At 32.1% G+C, this 22,383-nt stretch overlaps 1 protein-coding gene across 3 annotated transcripts in view; it reads right to left on the bottom strand.

Annotated features, from left to right (window-relative positions):
* Positions 1–12,222: 12,222 nt before the first annotated feature.
* Positions 12,223–22,383, bottom strand: part of LOC129954686 (uncharacterized) — a 156,618-nt gene continuing 146,457 nt past the window's right edge. For all 3 annotated transcript variants that reach the window (XM_056068161.1, XM_056068163.1, XM_056068164.1), the window contains one exon: positions 12,223–21,423. In XM_056068161.1, the coding sequence (XP_055924136.1) occupies positions 16,591–21,333 (4,743 nt within the window). In that variant the 5' untranslated portion in view covers positions 21,334–21,423 and the 3' untranslated portion in view covers positions 12,223–16,590. The remainder of the gene's footprint in view (positions 21,424–22,383) is intronic.

Genomic DNA, 22,383 nt, shown 5'->3' with positions numbered 1-22,383 from the left:
AATTGAAGTCGAGTAATTTTTTTTTTTATTATTATTATCTGAAACGGAAATACATAGTTTTTTTTCTGTTTTTAAAACGAAGAATATGCACTATCACTAATTTTCAGTCTTTTCGGCTAAATTCTGGAAATGGAAAGGAAAACAAATACATTTCAGCGGCTTGAGGGAGCATAGCTTAAAAGATACGTAAAATTTTGGAAAGTTATTTGGTATTTGTAACACTAAGACACATCTATGAATATTTATATTTAAAATTTCTTTTTCATATCTGGATTAACCATTTCCGATAAATATATTCACCCATTCAACAAGACTATTTAATTTAGCTTTTGTCAATAAAGCGATAAATCAAAGATTAGAAAGAATTTTCACAGCAATTATTCAATATTTCCTAAGTTATCTTTTAACTAACACCATGCAACAGCATCACGAGCAAATAACAAGAAATCAATTATTTTCTAAGTTCATAAGCAAGTTATGAAACATTATTCCAAAAACAAACATGAAGCATTTTTGGCGGTGCATCACTTATAATACTTATACCGTGTCGATAGTTTAAAAAATTACAGGAAATGATATTATATTAATGACAGAATTAAATTTTTAAATAAATAATTAATGACCAATACATTAAAAGCCAATGAAAAGTTTAAAAAATGCAAAAAAGGAAGTTATATTTATTTTATTATAAAATGTATGATAAATTCTAATAGATTGTAGAAATGGTGACTCTAACTGATCTCTCATTATTTGATTATAAAATGTTTAAATCTATTCATAAAAGTGGGTTATTTTAATCTACAGGTTGCGAACCTTAGCGATATTTCGGAGCGCGAAAACATCGACAGTATTTATTAAAGAATTTTCAATAATAATAATGATAACTAAAATCAACAAATATCATGATTTGTACTTTGATTGTTTAAACTATTTAAATAAATTCATTCAATTAAATTTCATTCATTTAATCAATAATGAACACTCACTAGCATATTTATATTTGCCATAAGTATTTTTCGTTAAAAAAAAAATCCATCATAAAAGAATACCGAAAAAATTTGTATAAAAAAAGTTTACAGTTGGGAAAAAAAGTTGAAGTTCCGCTGAAAAAGATTTTAGATGAGTCTGAAAATGAATTTGATAGATATTAAGAAAAGCAATTAACTACCTCATTGTAGGTATCCGAAAATAAATGGAAACTAAATCGCTTTTTTCTTTATCAGAGTCTTTCGAAATCAATGCTTGGTGAGCCTTCATAGAAACAATTCCTGAATCCTGTTAACCAGGCAAGTGCACCAGGCCCGCGAATTGATGAGTTCGTCTTTGCCTTCCAAACATACTACTACTAATGCTACTGCTAATAATAATATCACAAATGCAGAAGGGGATATATCGCTGGAAGCAGGATTATGAACCTCCACGATACGCCTTCAATAACATCGATTTCTTTCCCTTCTCCTGGATGGTTTTCTTTGCCTTCCAACATCGATGTATGGCTGGAAAGCAGTTACCACTGCCGACCTGTGACTTCGGGATGGGTTTTCGGTCCTGGAAGGGATAGAGGCATAATTCATTGGGATTTGACATCACTATGCACTATCTGAAAGGAGGGACACGAAGAAGATATTATGGCGACGTATTATGGAAGGTTAAAAAGGTGTGCGGAATGTCTTTGCGCATATTCAGTGATCTGTTTTCCTCTGACTATATATAGCTATAAGTTAACCAGCGTGGTTAATAAATATTGAATTAGATTTAGAAGCAGTATAAAATTCACATTTAACAAAAGTTGCTTCTTATATAGAATATATTTTATTTCTTTGACGTCCCTTCTGTAGTTATTATTTAGATGTGTTGTCTTTACAATAATGCATAAAATAAATGTTTATCTTTTTATTTTGATTTATTATACTGAGAAAGGCATATCATTAAATTTATATTATTTTAAAAAGATCATCATTCAAAACAAAGGAGGTTCTCATCACAAAAAGTACTGATTTCTATTTATTTTTTCCGGCATGAATAATTCTGTGATTAACAAAAAGTATGATTTCAATCAATATCAGTGTATATATCCTTTTTTTTTCATATACGGTGAATGTTCTTTTTTTTTCTATGGAAGAGTGATAACTTCTTAATCTTACCAGAAGTGCAACTATAGCAAAAATTACTGTTACTCTTGTTCCGTATTGCTGTTCCAAAAAAAAAAAAAAAAAAAAGTTTCTTTTATACCCGTCAAAATTAAAAACGTTTAAATATTAATCATAGCTATCTGTTATACTCCTTTTAAATTTTTAAGAAATTATGTTATTTTCATTTAGTAAACATCTACTTATCGCAGTTTTTCATGTGCCAAAGATTTTTTGCATAAATATAATTTCATTGTGAAATTGATTATCCTATTTTTTTTAATATTTCAGATAAATTTTAAAATATTCGTAAATGTGAATTTCTGATTAAATTAAATCCATCCAACTGTGTATGTTTTGGGCAATTAATTCGTCTCTTACTGAAAATCAAAGTTTTCCTTGCCAAATCATTCATCTTACATTTTTCAATAAATAAATTTTCAATGTTCATAAAAATTCTGAAAATAATTAAATTGCGAAACAATTGGTGAAAGCAAAATTTCCAGTCTATTAAGAAATAAAAGCGCCTTTTCGATATCCCTAAAAACGTCCGCTTAGCATTTAGTGCAATGCCCAGCAAGTTTTAAAAACTTTTTTTTCCCCCTATCCACGCATGTTTGCAGACACCACCAACTGCCTGTTCATCTATTCACAATTCTGAGATATAAAAATAAACAAAATAAATTATAATTTTTAAGTTGTAATTTTTTTTGATAGGAAGAACGGTTGTATAATTATGCTAGAGATATGATTATTTGCCAGTCATCAAAGCGCCTCACACAAAAACGGAAACGCAATCAATTCCAACAAAAGGTAAAATACAATTCCTATTATTTGTTTATGCACGGCGATCCGTTTCTCCCCCATTATTTAAGAGAAAAACTTTGTTGACTTCATTGCCCATGTCCGACAACAACTAAATTCGTAACATTTTCATTCATCGAACAATTATTTCTATAAACACAATTGAAATGCTTCTCTTTTTTTCGTGAAACGATTGCGTTCACCCCGAAAGTCAATAAATGAATAGGAACACGGCTTCAGAGTTGAAATACTATTTGCAATCGTCTACTGATATTGATTTATGACAACGGTTTCCAAAGCCGCCTCAGTCCGTATATAGTCTGTAGTAATACGAGTAAGTGTCTCACGAACACAATTTATTGAGGGCTGCTGAACTGAGCTAACATCAGTTGACCTCTAAGAATCGATGTATATTTGAAGCGTTCTTGTAATTTATGGGTTGTTCAGTGATGTATTTATTGACTTTTGAGAAAAATATATTATAAAAAGGGCTCTCATTGACTTTTACTATGGCATTTCTAAATAATATATCAGATAAGTGCTGTTCGTAGTAGACCGTCCATTACACATTTAATAATCGAAGATTTTTTCAAAAATAAATTTTCAGTTTGCCTCGCAAGACTATCTGATTTCAATATAAAAAAAAACTTACAGCAGTTTTGAAATATTGTAACAAAGCACGAATACTTTATACTGTTATTCAACATTAATATGTATGTAGTTAATTTATCAATTAAATATTTTGATAACAGAATTTCTATTTACCTATGATGACTTTTTTTATAAAAATGCATTATTCAAACAACAATAATCGCACAATAGTTTGATTTCAGTATAATATGAAATTCATCAGTCGTACTATCAGAGCCCTCCGAATAAATATTTATGACATTCGTGAACAAATTAGAAAAAAGAAATGGAAACATAAACATTTATTGTTTTAAAAAGCAGGAATCTAGAAATAAGTTAAAAGTTTCTTAAAAAGCGCATTTTTTACGAATCTGTGAAAAGAAAGAAAAAAGCATGCTAATTTTAATATATTTTGATAAAAAGCATGTCTTTTTTTTCTTCACAAATAGGGTACAAAGTCTTGAAATTTTCTCTGCATTTTAAAACTGCAACGATTTATAAAAAGTATATTTAAAAGAAAGATTAAGTTCATACTTGAAAATTATTGTAAAATCAAATCTAAAACATTTAATAAAAAAAATCAAGGCTTCATCTGTAATGCCTATGCACGCCCTATCACGGAAAACAAAACTGCCAAATCATAAACAAACAGTTTTTTTTTTTTTTTTTTTGGAATTTGGCAATAAGAGTTAGATTTAAAAAACAACCAATTAACTTCAGAAAATACGAAAGACAAAATAAATACGATTCCGCTCTCAATGCATGTAAGCCTATCAGTTACTATCTCACCTGGAACACTCATGCTCATTCTATTCATCTGGGGTCTTGAAGCGAACACACATATATAAAAAATGACAAATCCGTGTAGCCATTAACCTAATGTAGCAATCCTTATTCTTTCAGCGAGCCACTGGGCGAAAGGGGCCTAAACATCATCACTTGGGGGCAGGGCCCTATAAATCAGGTGGTCGTAACTTTGCGTTGGAGGGAGGAAAATATGTTTTGTCCTTTAGCAAGCTGGTCTGATCTGCCTAGCTTGTCAACGGGGCTGAAATATGACGCTGTATTTACGGCTCTGAATACGACAATTCTATTTCGATGGTTAAAGGACAGTTAGTTTTTGCACGTCTAAACCATTCGAAAGGTCTCAGATATATATAGAAGCAATTTGAAGCGCGTGTGTTGCATCAAGTAACTAAAGTATATTCGAATGTTAAAACAGTAAAGTTTGTTTTGTTTTTTACTGAATGATCTAAAGTCATTCCTATGAGGGAATTTATAGCATAAAAGCCACTCTTATTTCTTCAGTATATATAGTTGTTTCACTAAGAATAGTTTGAAAATTCTAATATAATGTATCATTAACTTTCAAACTAATTGCTAAATTTAGCGAATGAAGAATTACAATCAATAAATAGAAATTAGAACTTAATTTTTTTCAATAGATTTTATAAGAAGAAATAATATTTCATTTTGCTTTTCTGTAATTTTTCAATTATCTTTTAAGTCGTTAACTCACAGGAAATAACTTCTCATGACAGAAAGAAAGGATATAAATTATGTTTCTTTAAAATTTATTTAAACACTTTTTTAAAAATCTATCATTTGGTTGTTGCTAAATTTACAAATGAATTATTTTTTCAGTAAGTTTTAAATCTATACGAAAAAAGAAACCGCAACATCTAAGAAATGGCATTGAATTTCTAAGATTTATTATTTATACTATGCTTAAATACATTTAAAAACTTATTCACATTAATTATTCTTATTTGATTAATTTAGTAAGACATGTAAACAAAACTAGACGACTTTTAAGCTTTCAGTCAATCAAGAACTTTGAAGAGAAAAGGAGTACAGAAACAGTTTATTTCTTATTTCCTATTTCTGTAATTCAAACATTCTAGATCTCTTTTTATATGTATTAGTTAACTTGATTGAAATTAAAGATAAATATAAAAGATTTTAAACTTTTGATTCATTGACTCGGTGAAAAAAAAACTTCCATACAATTTTAATTATATGAAAATATATCTCTTACTATTTTAATATAAGTATTTATAAAGATTACAGATTTTTCCCCCATCCTTCCTATTATATTTTTAAACTTAGTTTAGTAATTCAAATTGTCTATGCCACCACTTCGAGCAAAGAAATATTTTGTTATATGCTGCTTCATTTAGTTTGCTAACCAACTGCTTAAAATTAAATTTTGTTTCATAGCTTTATTGTTTAAGTATTTTTTTTTTCAATTATAAGACTGTAAAATGTTTTTAAATATGGAATACGATTGTGAATAAAAAAAAAGTTTACTTAAATAACCATTTCCTAAATCTAATCCTTTTTTTCTTAAATATCCTTTCGCCTCTTTTGTTCCATATCCATCTTTTAAATGAAAATTAACCTTTCTTAAAATCAAATTATTCATTTTATTCTTCAACTGCTACGTTTGTCCCAATTATACAGATAGATATTGTCTCTCTTTCTCACCGATTCACACACAAAAAAATCATTTGAACTATCAGTCAAATAGAAAGAGAGAAAGTTAATTTTCCTGACAATGGCCCAAAGAGATGAATATTACTTCTAAGCCTTTACCGACCCATTTTTTTTCTTCCTACAGCAGCAGCATAAGCTGCTGGCTGTCTTGGATGGCCCATCATTTTTTAGACACGAGCCTGTTAATCAGAACACTGTCCAAAAGCCATTCAGAGGGTGGTAAAGCCGCCTTCCAATCTGGCCGCGTCATCCTAACTGAAATATGATCGCCCCCCTTCATCAAAAGGTGTCCCCCCCATTGCCAAGAAGATAACGAAAGGGGCGTAGGAAAGAAAGATGGTGAGGAGTGCATTGCAGGAGATTCTGCAGAAGCAAAACTCCTTTAAGCCCACAGAAGTGGAAACGGCCAAAAGGGAAGGGGATGGGATGAAGGAAAAAAAAAAAAAAGGACTCCCTGGCAAAAGAATGATAAAGACGGCAGCAGAGAAAATTAAAGGATGGGATCCCGGACCCAATCACGGTCCGGCCAGTCAGGCTCTTCTGTGTATGTCCGAGATGACGAATTGGGTGCGAGGAAGGTCATAAATAATGTCCAGTTTTTGTCTTGTCCCTGGTAACGGAGCTAGCCAGAGATGCCCATTATTTTACAGTGCCTGCTTGGTCATTGCGAAGGCTTGGCACTGCTCATATGTTGGGGAATTAGGCAGGAATCACGGATTGATAAAAGGAGCATTACGATTTCGTGCAGAAGTCGGTTGAGTATTGGTAATCATTCTATGTTATTAACTGCATGAGAGCAAAATTCGAAGGTAGTAGAAATAATACTAGTGCTTAAAAATATATTGAAAATAACAATTTGAATGCGATCTTTTTCGTCAACTTTTATTAATTATTTAACTTAATTTTATCATATGCATTATAGCTATGTTTTTAAAAATTTAATATAGATTTAGATTTCCAATATTTTTGTACATCATAAATTGATTATGGGTAGTTTATTTTATTTTCTAATCAAGAAACCGCACGTAAGTTTTTCCTGTTTTTATTGTGGAAGAATTTATGCTGTATTAAGACAATGGAAGGTTCATGTTAATAACAAGGGAAGATATGATGCACAATTCATTCTTAAAGAAAAATATTAAAATACTGGATTCAAAAAACATCCTTTCAAATTCCAATTTAGATAACTATTTTAACAATAATAAAAATATTCAGGATGCTTTTCTCTTTGGAGTTGAGTAGATTTTATCTACAGTATATTCGAAGCAAAAGATATTTAGGACATTATTTATTAAAGTTTTGAAATGATTTCTATATTCTGAAATACATTAATACAAAGTTTTATTAGATGGGAAGTTTTATTAAAGGACGAGAAATTATATTCTATCACTATGAATTACTTTTTTTAAAGATTGAAATCTGAAAAAATAAGATTTGTTAATAAATAAAACGGAGATTTTAACAACCTAATTTAATTCTAATTAAATTTTTACTTCAAGGATTAACTGATATATCAAGCCATTATTTTACTAATGAAAAATTAATATTTTCAGTTTCAATCTTTTATCAAAAAACTTCCAATGACATCTTTCAGGAAAAAGGATGAGTAATTTCTGGTAAAGGATAACATGCTTAATTTCCTTAATTTTTTTTAATGTTCTGTTTCACACAGCGAAGCAAAAGCATGTCAAGAATTTCTTTCTATGACTCACAGAATTTTTTTTTTTTTTTTTTTTTTGTCTTCATAGAGATATATTGCTAAAATTTTCTTTTAATTTCATTGGTCTTAAAACTGAAATTTCTAAACAATAAATATATTTGCAAGTCTAAAGAATACATGTTCATAAACTAAATAAGATTTTCAACCTGATTCGCTTTTTTTTCCTTCCAAGATATTTATAAAAATATTTAGGTTTAACTGGGAGATTTCCTTGAAACCGTTTTCCCTACAATATGTGATCGAAATGTACGAAAATGTAATATCAAGATAAATGATTCAAATTTTTGAAAAATTTTAGATATTTGCCTTAAGAAAAACTGCCGAAAATCATATATGTCAATTGAATTCATCTTTACAAAACACAAAATGTATCTAATTAAAGACATTTCCTCTCTTAATTTCAAACGACATTTTTCAGGAAAAAGGGTAAATGAAGAGCCCTTTTACGTCTCAAGGAAAAACAAAAGGAGGAATATAGACAAGAAAATGAGAGAGATCTGACCAAAAACTGTGTCAAGATATAAATCATGACTTCTGCCATCTGATTGTTGCAGAAAATGTTCATCCTTTTCCACATTTTTTCCCCCTTCTTTTTCGATGATGTAAGAAACATTTTTCTCTTTTTGGAACTTTTCTTCAGAGACATTAATGCATTACATAAAAAATAAATATAATATACTAAAAAATTGCAAATTTTAGGAACAGGAAGTTGATATTTTCATTAAATTTAGCAACAATAATAAAGGAGATACTTGAAAATATTCTTCTAACATTACAGACGCTTGTAGGAATACAACAGGTTTAATTGCAAAATCTTTTTAATAAAATATTCAAGATCACAATTAGTTTTTTAGTTCAATAGGGAAGTAAAAGTTATATAGATAGTGGTTTTTAATATTGTGAATTTATGAAAAGTTTCATAAAATTATTCAATTATCTAGCAACATGACTGGACACTGTGCTTTGAAAATAGAATTTTAAATAGCTTTTTTGTTTAATAATAATATCACAAAAAACTGCAATTGCGATTACGTAAGCACTGCTAACGAATGTAATCTAAATTATAGTTTTATAATAATTTTGATATCAGTTTGAAAATCCATTGCGATTATCATCATACATTTACTTATATAAATTTTAACTAGTCAAATGCTGGTTTTATGTTGTTGTTATTGGTTGGAGTTAGCCAATTAAAAAATTTTCATGATCTTTTTTTAAGAAACTCAGTATTTACTAAATTACATAAGCGAAATATTTTCAAAGTGATAGATGATATATACCATACTTTTAAAAAAGAAGGGAAAAGAAATAAATCAAATGTTTCCGTAAAAACAACAACAAAAAAATGGAGTTCCCGCTTTCCTCTGCTGCCTCCTATCAGCCTTTGATACAAAAAAAAAAAAAAAAAAAAAAAACCTTGAAGTTTCTAACAAAATGGGAAGACCCTGTGACAATATACATAGGCCAGTTCAAATTCATCTCTTTAAATACACTTCCAGATTTGGTCCAAAAACATATCAATTACTCATACGAAAAGCGGAACATCTTTTCTGATGTTAACCGTCGAACGAAGCAGGAGGAAGAAATAACCCCAGAACACACACACACACACACACCATCTTTTTGTCACAAAGACAACGCATTCTCTTCTCTCCCTAGAGGTTCTCCAATTGTAGGGGGGGGAGATGGGGGTCGAGGGAGCATTAAAACCACTTGACCATCGCAGGGAAAGCGGATTCCACTCATCGCACGTGACCAGAACACCAGTTGGAATGTTCAGAAATGGTATTCTTCTGCACTTGCACACTTCAAGAGATGTAGTCTGAGGACCCTCGCATTAAGCTGAATTCTATTAGGAGGAGGATGACGTGTTTGTCAGAAGCAGAGGCATTCTTGATGCCAGAAAGGGACTTTGAATATAAGCAACGCAGAGAGAAAATCACTCGATTGCTATTTGTGGATTTAATGAGGAAGTAGGTGATTTGCTTTTGGGAGGAGAGGTCCGCTATCTGCATTCTCGTCATTACTAAATTATCAGATATTGTTTCCAATCTATCCCTTGTTAAAAAGTGACGTTCCTCAAAAGTTTTGTTTCTCTCTTCCCTTGAACTACATAATATTCTTATATAAATCCCTTGACTGAAGAACAAAGACAGACTTGGAATGTCAGCAACTTACAGGAAAAACAAATTACTAATCATAACTTGAATGAGGAAATGGATAATTTACTTTCTGGAGGAAAGATTTACAGCCTAGTAAAGGATCGATGTTCTCAACATTAGTGAATTATCAAATATTATGTTACAAAATGTAGGCAATAATAAAAATGTACTTTTTTTTATAGGTATTTGTTCCAAAATCATTTTATATTTTCATTAATACTTTTTGATGCCATATTGAAAGTTACTGAGAGAATTGAAATAAGAGCAACTCAAAGAAAAAAATCGTTGGATTGTTGATTCAAAGAGGAAATTGATTTGTTTTTTTGGAGATAAAAGTTTCAAAATTTGATTAGTATATGAATAAAATATATACTAATACTGCTCTAGCCGTTACTGAATTTAGTAAAGTCTCTTATCAGATTTAAGGATACCTGAATACGGGTTTCTTGTAGAGATGCGATTCATTCTCAAAGATGTGTTTCAATAATTATAATTTGCATAATAATCATATGAGTCCTGTTTCTTTAACCAACCTCGATTTTAATTTTTATCAAAACTGATCATACATTTTTCGAATCAATAGCATAAAATAATGAATCTATACATTAAATTTCTTTCCCCATTTTGTCAGTTAAAAAAAATTACTTTTTCTTAATCCTCGTCTTTAAACCTTGGTAAACAAAAGTTCATGATAGATAGAGAGGAATTACTTTTTCATTCATTAATCTGAGATCATTTAGTATAACATAAATCTTTTTCTACATTTATAAAGTTTTTTCAATAGTCCTTGAAATTTATAAAATTTTTTAAATACCGTTTAGTTAAAGCTATTGAAACTCTCCATTTATTAGTTTATCTTAGATTGATTAACAAGATTGCATAAAATTTATAAACCGATATTAAAATAGGTCTCGATTCCTTGCTAAAGAAACGATAAAAAAAAGGAAGGTAACATGGAAAAAAAAACTCACATCTAATTCATGTCGGTGTATATTTAGGAATTAGATGACGGCGTCGTGGGTCAAAATATCATTTACAGTTACCTTTCATAGCTGAATGATAATGGACCCATTATCATAATTTCGCAGATACGTTTGGACCATTTTCATTAACTACATATTTCTTTCATTTTTTTTTTCCTTCGTCGAGAGAGACCTTTTTTAATAATTGACACAGCTAAGAAATAGCATTCCAACTTTTGATTTTATAGTACAGTAGATATATACATTTGCAATATTGTTTTGGCACAATATAAATTTCTATTACAATCGAATATCGATATCCGGATTCTTCAAGGGCTCTGATATTTTCTAAATTTGTTTCCCAGACACAAACAGAATTTTTTTAATAAATTATTTTAATTCTTAATTTTAGCTATACGTTGAAATAGTCACTAAACTTCTAAATTATGCTTTTAATTCTTTTGTTTATCAATTACAATTAGAAGATTTATGTTATTAAAAATGCCAAAGGACATCTTGAGATACCGTTCATTTAAACCTGAATTAAAGGTGAAAACTTTTATGTCAGTTAAATTTAAATAAAGTTGAAGACAACCGTGTATATTTGAACCGTGAAGATTATGAAGTGATTAACATTTGTTTCAAATTGTAGCAAAACTAATAACTAAACTAAAGGAAAGCAGTTTTAAGCACATCACTGTTAAGTTAAAATATTTTAAAATCGTACTTACCCATTTCCACGCAAGATAGAACGAATAAATTAGTACATTTTTAAGCACATAACATGAATTTTATGTTAGGGTTAGAAAACCAAATATAAGTGTAAATGTTAATTTACAAGAAACCTAATTTATATTAAAAGATTACGGAAATTAAATAAAGCTCAACATACGTAATCAAACAATCTATATAGATATCTAAAATATTTCATTTTTCAAAATTAATAATTCATACGGACAAAGAAGTCTAAGATTTTACTCTGGTTACACTAAAGTTATTAAATTACTGTTAAAATGTTATAATTTAAAAAAAAAATCAGTGTTAAAAATATGTAAATGGAAGACACGTTTACAGCATTAAACTTTGTACTTTGCAATATCTAACAACTTCAGTCATGGTTTTAAACAGAGTGACAACATTGGTAGCTAAAGGTATTGACAGTCAATTAGCTGCTTGCATCTGATGACCATTAAAACCATCGAAAATAGAAAGGAAAGAAACAGGAGAGATAAAATAAAACAATAATGACATGCACAAAAAATAAATTACCAAAAAAAAAGTTTTTATTTCACAACTTTGGTAGTTTGGAGACTAGACAAAATGTTATAAAAGAACTTTGTATTTGTACAAGAAATTCAGCAAACTAAAAAGCAAGCTAAAAAAATGCAAATAAGAATATGCATTCGTGCAGGACAAACTACAACTGTCATAACTTACACAAAATAAGAATATATTGCATTAAATAATAAAATAATATAGTATACAATTCAACATGCAGGTTTTTTTTTATTATTATTATTTCTCAACCATGTCTGGATAAGCAACAAAAAACGCACCAAAACTCTGACAATGCAAAACAATGATTATAATAAATAATAAATGGAACTTATTTATATGATGAGTAAAGAGTGTGCAGCAAAGATAGATACGTTATTTCTTTTAACAAAATCATGCAAGTACATCAAAAGACAAACTTAAGAAGTTAATCATGAGACACATATCATTTACTCACTTAACTTCTAAATTCATTTTAGTCATAGAATTATGTAAAAATCTTTGAATCGAATTGAACAGTTAACTAATTCATTCTCATATGCATTATAATAATTGAAGAATATGAATATAAAAACACTTAAAAACAATTTTCTTAAAAATTTCAACATTTTCATAAAATTTCAAATTCCAGAGCAAATTGATTTTGATTTTTGAACACCGGAAATGCAGCCTCACACAGTGGTGCATTTATATGCTTTGTGAATTTTCAAAAAAAACAAACTGATAATAATCCATGAAAATGCAAAATATTTGCGATTTAAAAAGAAAACAAAATAATAAAAATAAAAGTTTTTAGACATAATAACTTTACAGATAACAAATTGTACAAACAAAAATAAAATAAAATAAAATGATGATGACATAGCATGGAAATTTTTTTTTAAAGAGAAAAAAAAATCTTCCAACTTATCTCATTTTATTAATCTGATAAAAATTAACATTAATTCTTAAAAAAATTAAGTATTTAGATATTAAAAATGCGCACACAAAAAAACAATTATTAGCGAAAACGGAAAAAAGTACTTTGTTGCACAAATGACTTCGCTCATGATATTATGATAAAAAGCAAGGGAAAAAAATTAAGGGGAACTACTTCAAAGCTGCAGATACAATTTGTACAAAAAGTTAATATAAATGGGGGAATACATGATGCTCTGCAATGGCACAACAATAATAGTCCATTTTGATTGAAAAGGATGAAGCTAAGCATGCATCGGATAAAATACCTGTATTATATCTGCTGTTATCAGTGATGCTTTGCAGATGGGATGGGTTTAAGTTCAGTAACACTTCCGTACAATGGCATCTTCTTTCGTGTGTGATTGAGTTTCATTTCCGTATATGACTAATCATTATTACATATTCACACAGGTACAAGGTATTGGAAAGAATGGTAACATCACGAAATTACAGAAAAGAAAGATATAGATTCCGATGTATTTTAGAACAAAAGGGATACTTCGTAAGGTGTGCTAAAATTCAATACTTAACGGCATGGAAATTTGAAGGAACTAAAAAACAAAAAGATTATGCATATGGATACGAAAATGGTATGATCTAAAGTTTTCTTTTTTGTACTACAATGGTATGGGGTTTTAAGATAGAAATATCGTTTAGAATTAGAATTAATTTCCATTTCAGATAGAGAGTTTTTTTAAAGGAAAAAGTTAAGCACTTTTAAATTTGAAAAGTTCCCTCTAAGAAAAGGGAAAATGTTGAGTGTTTTAATACTTTATCATAATTTCTTCCTTATAACTTAATTTAGATATTTTCAATTTACATAAATTAAAGAATCTTCTTTAATGCATACATTACAGTTAATGCAATTAATCGGTAATTATTAATGATAACCGATAATTCTTAATAATAGAATTTTCGAACTTTAAATCGATTATTATTAATGATGAACGAAGTTAGTATTAATAATAATCGATTAATTAATGACCTTAACATAATTAATTAATTTGGAGGACACTTTTAACATCTATATAAGATGAACTAATGAAAGCATATGCGTAGATGTCATTATACGAAAGTGTTACTACACCAAGTTCGAGGAATAAAAGTAAATTAACGACTAGGACAAGGGGATTGGGGCAAAGGATGTGGTAAAATTGATCTGAGGGTCAGATTCGATTTTTCTGAGTAAGATCACATCACTAATAAACAAAAAAGGGGGCAAAAAACAGTAAAGTGCGGCCACAAGTAAACATCTAAGTCTTATATTTACAATATAGGCAACATTCCTTAAAACAATGAAAAAGCGACATTCTAACTATTCACTTACGAGTTTTTCATTATTTATGATTTAACAGTGTACAATACTAATTTTACCCGTTCAAATACTGTGCAAGAAGACAAGTCAGTCTTCACATTTTGATTTTATACTAAAGCATTATAGATATGCTTTTTTTAAATATTTTTCCCACTCAGAGAGTTTTTAAAAACACGATTTTATACACACTTTTTTTTTTTTAAATTTTTGATAACTTTTACTGAAATATGATGGTCCCACAATCTTCTGAGTGGGCTCTATAAAGCAGTTTAATGGCCATCAGACAACATGAAGGAAAGTCGTTAAACAGAGGATAAATATGACGATGATAAGCAATATGCACATGTGCAGTATAATTTCAGATTACTATTTTGCATTGTACTGCAAATAAAAATATTTTTAAAAACTGTTTTTGATTTTAGTTTTCCAATTAAATGAAACAATTTCATTGATTCGGGCAAATAATAGATAGACATTCTACCATTAATGGAATTTTAAAATATTTTTTAAAAGTAACAATTTAAGAAAAAAGCTTTAGTTCTTTTAAAAATAATTTATAGCAGAAGTTTTTAAAATCAAGCTCATAATGTAGCTATTTTCAACAGCTTTCCACGGATGAAAAGAATCAAAAAATTTAAATAAGCTTTTTTGTGCATACATCTATTTCAGTTTTTTTTAAAAATAGTTTTCATAATATATTGCTTTACATATTTAAAAGCACAATTTCCGGCCTTTTACATCTAGTAAAAAGCAAAATTCGACTAGTTTCATATTGCACTCTAGCCTTTTTATTAAGGAGCACATGAGCATTTTGCATCATCGTCTATAGGAGAGCATCTCTTCCTTTAAAAAAAAATCAATTTTTTCCCAAGTCGGTTTAAAAACCTGCATACAATTACTTCACACAAATAAATAATTACACATCTACATACATCGTGACATCTAAGCTAAGAATAATACAAGATATCTTTCTCATTAATAATAAATAGACTCGAAGCATACATTAATATTGTCTACAATCTTACTCCCTGAATGGATTTGAGAAGTTTTATTAAAAAAGCCTCTCCTGATTTTGATTGATTAGTGGGACAAGTTTTTCGAACACCTCGTTCGGAGAGTAAAACAAACTGAAAGAGTCTCATTTTTTTGTTAACCTTTAAACTAACCTGAACAAATCCAGGCTCGGAATGAACTTGAATTCTTTTTTTTATATATATTTATATATATCCTCTTTTAAGAGAAGGCCCACTTGTTCAACAAAAATCACCTTACCAGTGGGGGGACTCCGGCCCTGTTTGATTTTACCTCGTATTGCAACGATCCATCATACTTGGCTTTACAGGTGATGACGCAACAGAACAGCTAGTTCCTCGTCGACTGAATACCTGGGGGATCTTCCTTTCTTTCTCCATGGCAACATTGTACTTTGTTCTCGCTTTATTATTTATTTTTTTTATCAATATTATTGTAAAAAGACCCTGAGTAAGAAGAAGGACAGTCACCGAAGAGTTCTAGGTCATATCCGATCCAGATCACCCGCAGCCAAAGCGACGAATGCAGCCGGCGAATTACTCAACAGGTTGATCCAAGTAGAGGATAACTTGAGCAAGTCCCTTGATTCCAGCAACCAGATTGATTTTGTTATTTTTCGTACATGCAGGAGGCCGAGGAGAATTCAGAAGAAATTCATCGAATCTTGTACTAAACTACATATTATTTTTAATTTTGTTTGGGTGTTTTTGTTAAATCACTGTTAATAAATCTGCAAGCTACAATACCGGAGTTCAACCTTAGTGATATGACTTTGCAATACACTTATACACATTGCAGAACAAATAGTTCAAAACTTTCAACCATTTTGATTTTTTTCTTTTTTTTCAATATTTGATTATTAATCATTTCAAATTTTTTTTGTTAAATCTATATAATAAGTTATTAAAGTAACAATGAATAAAAACGTAAATACTACTAAAATGGCTTTAAACTTTTTCAAATACATTTTGATTTTCGGCTTGGAATGGCTCGCGGGCCCTCATCGGGATCTATACTTCGGTCTCACTGAAAATATTATATTACAACGAAGCTAGGCCACGATGAGGTGCGATCGTAACAGAATAGTTTTTTCTCCTCCCCGCATTCATGCCGGAGTTAGCGTGAACGCTACAGTCATAGGTTGGGATACCTTCTGGCACACAGGGAGGTAGACTAGTGACGGTACGAATGTACCATTCCGGGTGACTCCGTCACACTCCGGCTGAGCAAGCAGAAACGGTTGCATGATGAAGGAACCAGCAGTTGGAGGGTTTTGGGGCATGGCAAAAGTCATGGGGAGGTGGGGACTATTGGGAGGTGGAGGAGGCAAGCCAGCAGGAAAGACTTCAGAAACTCCAGTCTTGGGCGAAGGCGATGGATTCGGGGGTGGTGGTTCGGTGGTGCCAGAAGACACCTCTGTAGAAGCAGGCTTTTCCTCGTTAGAGAGGTTGTCGAATTGCTGCTTTTCTGCCGACGACTCGATGAGGTCGTTGTGGTGTTGCCTGTTGATATGTATTCTCAGCACGTTCCAGGCTCGGGTCAGGAAACCACAGAATCGGCAGCGGAACGGCTTGACGCTCTTCTGGAGCATCGAACCGCCGGTTCTTTTGCCCCCAGAGTGGGCAGCATGGATGTGGGCCAGGCACAGCTCCCTGCTACGGAACTTTTTATTGCACTTGCTGCATCTGTATCTTTTAATTTTGTTATTCGATGTCCCTAAGGTACCTCCGACGCCTTTGTGATGGCCAAGATCATTCCCCTTTTTGTTGAAGTGGGAATTCCAAGGCCTGTTTAGTGAAGACAAGTGATGAGGTGAATGCGAGGTCATAATCAGGGGCTGGGCCATATCTTTCAGATTTAAACCAGCGGCTCGGTGACTCAAGAAATGACGCTGGAGTGAATGGTTGTATCGATACGCCCTATGGCAGACTCGACAGACGAATTTCTTCTCCCCTTCAGTGTTCACTCCAGTGTGCCTCTTCTCGTGTGCGTACAGATTGGACAGCCATCGAGTGGAGTAAACGCAAAAGGAGCAGTGATATATTCGACTGCCTCCACCACCATGAGGCTTCGGGTGAGGTCTTGGATGATTGCCGTTCGGTGGTGCAGCACTTCCCGGGGAAGAAGTACCATTGACCCTAGCCTGTTCTGGAACCATCAGCGTTGAGGAGGAGTCCGCCGTTGACGTTTTTATCCCTGAGTTATTGGCAACGACTCCCATCTCATCCGATGGCGATTGATGGTCCTTGATCAGGTGAACATGAAGTGCGACTTTGTCTGGATATCCTTGACCACACAAAACGCATAAGCAACTGTTGTCAATGTTACTGTTATTGTTGTCGGGGCTCGCAGAAAGAGTATTATGAGAGAAGTTCTCTTTAAGTATATTGCCATGGTCACTTATCATATGAGCTTTTAACCATTTTATGCTTTTGAATCGACAATTGCACACAGGGCAGATTTCAGGATAGTGGCTAAAATATCTGCCACTGGGATCACTCAAGTCCAAGCCTTGAAGTGGCTGCTCTTTATCTAGGAATGAAGGATGATCCCTCAAGTCCTTATTTTGAGAGCCTTCTTCAAAAATTCCATGAGTATTTTGCTTATGAACCTTAAGAAAATACTTACTGCAAAGCTCTTTCTGGCAAATATCGCACTGTACACCTCCTATGGTGCTTATTCGAGCTGCTTCATGAGGTTGACTATCCAAATTGATTCCATGCATTTTTAGCATGTGCGTTTTCATGAAGTATTTGTTGCACAATTCTTTGTTGCAAATATTACAATAATTTCGGCCAGTTAGACTTCGAGGTTTGTCAAGAGTGCATAGGGGGTTAGTTGGAGTATGATGTAGGCTTGGGATATGGGGCGGATGCACTGTCATCTGAGCGATACTAGTTAAATTAGAAGAAGGTGTAGAAGTAGGAGTCGATGAAAGATTTAAACTGGTCATGGGTGACATTTTTGGAACAGATAAATTGCTAGGCAAATGTCCAATATTTGATGCATGAACCATATTGGAAGTAGGAGTGAGGGTGTTTGAATGAGATGAGTTTGGAGTAAGTACTGTATTTCCAGTCGAATTAGTAATAACACTTGATGAAGACTGGGAAACAGCAAGAGGAGTTGATGATGACAGTGGTAAAGCAAGAGTTGAAGGACTAGAGATGTGATTTTGCATTTGCATAGGATTTGAATTACCAGATGAAATTACGGGTATATGAGAATTAACGGAAGAAAATGGGGATAAAATAGATGGTTCATTTGAAGTATTGAGAGATGGCGTTAGAGCATTATCATTAGGAGCACTGGTGCTGTTACCTGGAGGTACAATAGATGTATTGTTAACGATTGATTTTATTTGACATACTTCATCAGCAAGAGATTTCTTTGGATTCGAACTCATATCAACTGGAATTCCATGAATATTTTGCTTATGAGTCTTAAGAAAGTACTTGCTACAAAATTCTTTTTGGCAGATTTCACAATACGCTTCTGAGTCCACAGATGGTAGTGCATTATTGTAATTTAATCGTTGATAATCACCTCCATTGTCTGACAGTTTTAGCTGTAGACCAAAATCTGCATTATTTTGATCTGGAACGTGACCATCTTCGTTAGGTAGAACCCCATGCTCGTTCATCATATGTGCACGCAAAAAATACTTGTTATCAAATTCAAGCCTGCACAGATTGCATATTATTTTGCTACTCTCAGAACCTGCTGAGGCGTTCAGCTCCCTAATCATACTTTGAAGCTTTTGTAAATCTTGACTAGCTGCATCTTCTTGCAAAGAAGTTGGAGTATTATCTGGAAGCAACGAAGTTGGGGGGAGCGGAAGTGGTAAATGTGGCTTCACAAATTCATTTTCCTTATTTTCCTGATTAGTATTTTCTGCAGAAGGTGAATTAGGCTTGGATTTGCTTTCTTCTTTGATGTACGGAATGTTGTGAGTGTAAAATTTATGCATTTTTAACAAATAAAGACTAGAAAATGGTCTATTACAAAAGTCGCACGATAGCTCACCACCGATACCTTCCGAAGCTGCTCCTTGAGTATGATCCATGAGTAATCCCTCTGACAATCGTCCGTCTTCGTAAGTGATTTCACCTTTTTCATTTGACTGACTTCCTTGATTATGACTAGATGGCGGAAGAGAACCGGACTGCGTTTTGCAAGGTGAAATTTCTGGCATGTTTATTCCATGCTTATTCAGTTTGTGGGTTCGAAGAAAGTATTTATTGCAAAATTCTTTGCAACATAACTCACAAAATGCATCAGCATTGATCACTCCCATTTCTCGCAGTTTCTCCGGCGTAAAAACATGCGAAACAGAATTTTCACTTGAAGAAACATGTTGTCCTGGGGATGGGAGACTGACGGCAATGGCACCAGATGTAACAGGAGGACATATGTTGGAAGAAGAATTTGGAATCATCCCAGAAGATGATGAAATAGGAATATTCAATTTATGATTTTGAAGACTGAAAATGGATGGGAATTCCATTTTTGAAACTGATGTATCTCTGTTTTCTTCTGGACTTTTATCGGTAAAACTAGGCGCAGATGTCAATGAGAGGGCGCTTGTGGTCATTATGGGGGAATTGCTTTTTGTGTCCTGGGAAGGTGTAGTGCTGGGTGAAATATTCTGCCCCGGTTCAATTATTCCATGAATTTTCTGGCGATGTTTCTTCAAAAAGTACTTATTACAGAACTCTTTTTGGCAAATTTCGCAGTAAGATTCCATATTCAGAAGTCCTGTACGCGATGGCATGGTTTCTGAAGTAGGCGTCGGAAGCATATGAGGTAAAGGTATCGGACTATTTAAACTGGTTGACAAGTATGGAGCACCGTAAGGGGAGCTCACGATTGATTCGACAGAGTATATACCATGCTTGTTTGCTTTGTGTGTTTTCAAAAAATATTTGTTGCAAAATTCTTTATTGCAGAGTTCACAGTAAGCTTCTAAGTTGAAAATTCGAACTCCCTGAGTGGAATGTGAATTGCCATTAGAAACTTGTGGTGTCTGGCCTTGAGGAATGACTGGAAAAAGGAATGGAGTCATTGGATTAGGAAACATGGAAAGTGGGACTGGTACATTCCCAGATTTTGGATCATCGTTTCTGCTAAATGGAATGAATGGAGGCATTGGAGGAAATGGGAAGTGTGGAGTTTTGTAGTCCCGACTGTCTTGAAGAAGTCCTTCGGAAGGACTGTTTCTGGTTTGGTCAAGCGGAACTATTTGCTGAAGTGCAATATCACTGGCTTTGGATGAGTTTTCTTTGGCTGGTTCGTTACTCCCTTCCCTGCTATTATTTGAGGTAGCTTTGTTGTAAGATTGCTGCTGGAGCTGCCTTTCCAACGCTTTTTGAACATGCTCTTCCTCCACGTGAACCCTCAGCTGGTCTTCGCTTTCAAACCCACTCGGGCAGTGATGACAGCGGTATATGCAAACCCGGTTTTCTTCAGGCTTGTTGTCGGTGGATTTCGTTTGCAAATCCAGCACCTCATCACTGTGCCCGTCGTCCACGCTGGCGTTACCATCTTCGTTTTCTAACAAAGGCATCACAGGTGTTGTTTGGTATCGCAAAGGGTTACTTTGTTTACGTCGCTTTTTAGTTTTAGACTCTTCCATCGTGCTGTTTTCGCAACTTGTTGGAGGGCTTCTGTTTTGATTTTCACAACTGTCTTCATCACCAGAACAGGTCTGGCTCTCCAAGGGAGAGCCTCGTTCGTTGGAGCTGCCATGGTGAATCAGCTCCATGGGCTCCATCATGTCAGAGCTCATTCGCATCATCATAGACTTCTCGACACTCAGTCCATACATATCACAACAGCCTTGTTGCATTTTTGAAGTTTTGTTTCAATGTCTTTTATTTCTATGAGTCCAGGTACGCATCCTCCATTGTCCATTTAACAAGGAAGTGCATTTTGAAACCTAAAAGGAAAAAAAAGTATGAAATGTTTTTAAGGTACATGTAAAGTTAAAGAAATTATAAAGCTGACATTGAAATTTTTTTTTTCATTTACAGGTTATAATTGCAACTGTCATATAACTAGTTCCGACTTTTCTATAATGCTAGGATAATAATTACTTTATGCAACGATTTTGAAACTAGAACAGTAAATTAAAAAAAAATACGATCTACATTAAAAATTAATACAGAAACATACAGAAGATGAAATCAAATTGTGAAATTATTTCATAAAATTTATAAAGTTTTCTAATTTTAAATCATTTCTTCATTATTTCTAAGGTAAACATAAGTAATAAATAAATAACTTCTTAAATTTAAATTGAATCCCTATGCGTTTGTAAAGTTTGGACGAATAAGTAGATTATTTAGGGTACAAAAAGTAATTTTATGTAATATTAAACATGAAAATTAATTTAACATGAAAAGCCAAAAGGTCATCAACTTTAAAATCTCGAGAATGCGGGATACTATTTCGTTTTCTAGAAAGTAAATTTATTTTCAACATGTAAATAGGTTTAATTTCAAATTTATCAAAAATAAATTTCCTCTCAGTCTTTTCCGAAGAAGAATTTTAACATAATATATATATAAAAAAAGATTTTTAAATTTAATTAGCATTATTTATTAAAAAATTAAAATACAGATATTACTGTTAAAATTCATAATGTAGTAAAACAAATCCTCATACAACATGGACATTTTTATATTATAACTTTAATTAACAGGTAAAAGGGCTGATAAAAGTAGCCAATAAATCTTTATTGGCTTAATTTTCAAATAGCAGATGCCAATAAAGATTTCTTTCAACTTCAACTTAAGATGTAGAAATTTCACATTTAGTATGCAGATTTTTTTTTTAATTTTAAACATGAAAATAATGAAATTAATGAAGTTTTTTAAGCTAGATTCAATAATATAAA

Source organism: Argiope bruennichi, chromosome 2, assembly GCF_947563725.1.
Source record: "Argiope bruennichi chromosome 2, qqArgBrue1.1, whole genome shotgun sequence".
Lineage (NCBI taxonomy): Eukaryota > Metazoa > Arthropoda > Arachnida > Araneae > Araneidae > Argiope > Argiope bruennichi.
This window is presented reverse-complemented; position numbering and strand designations above follow the sequence as displayed.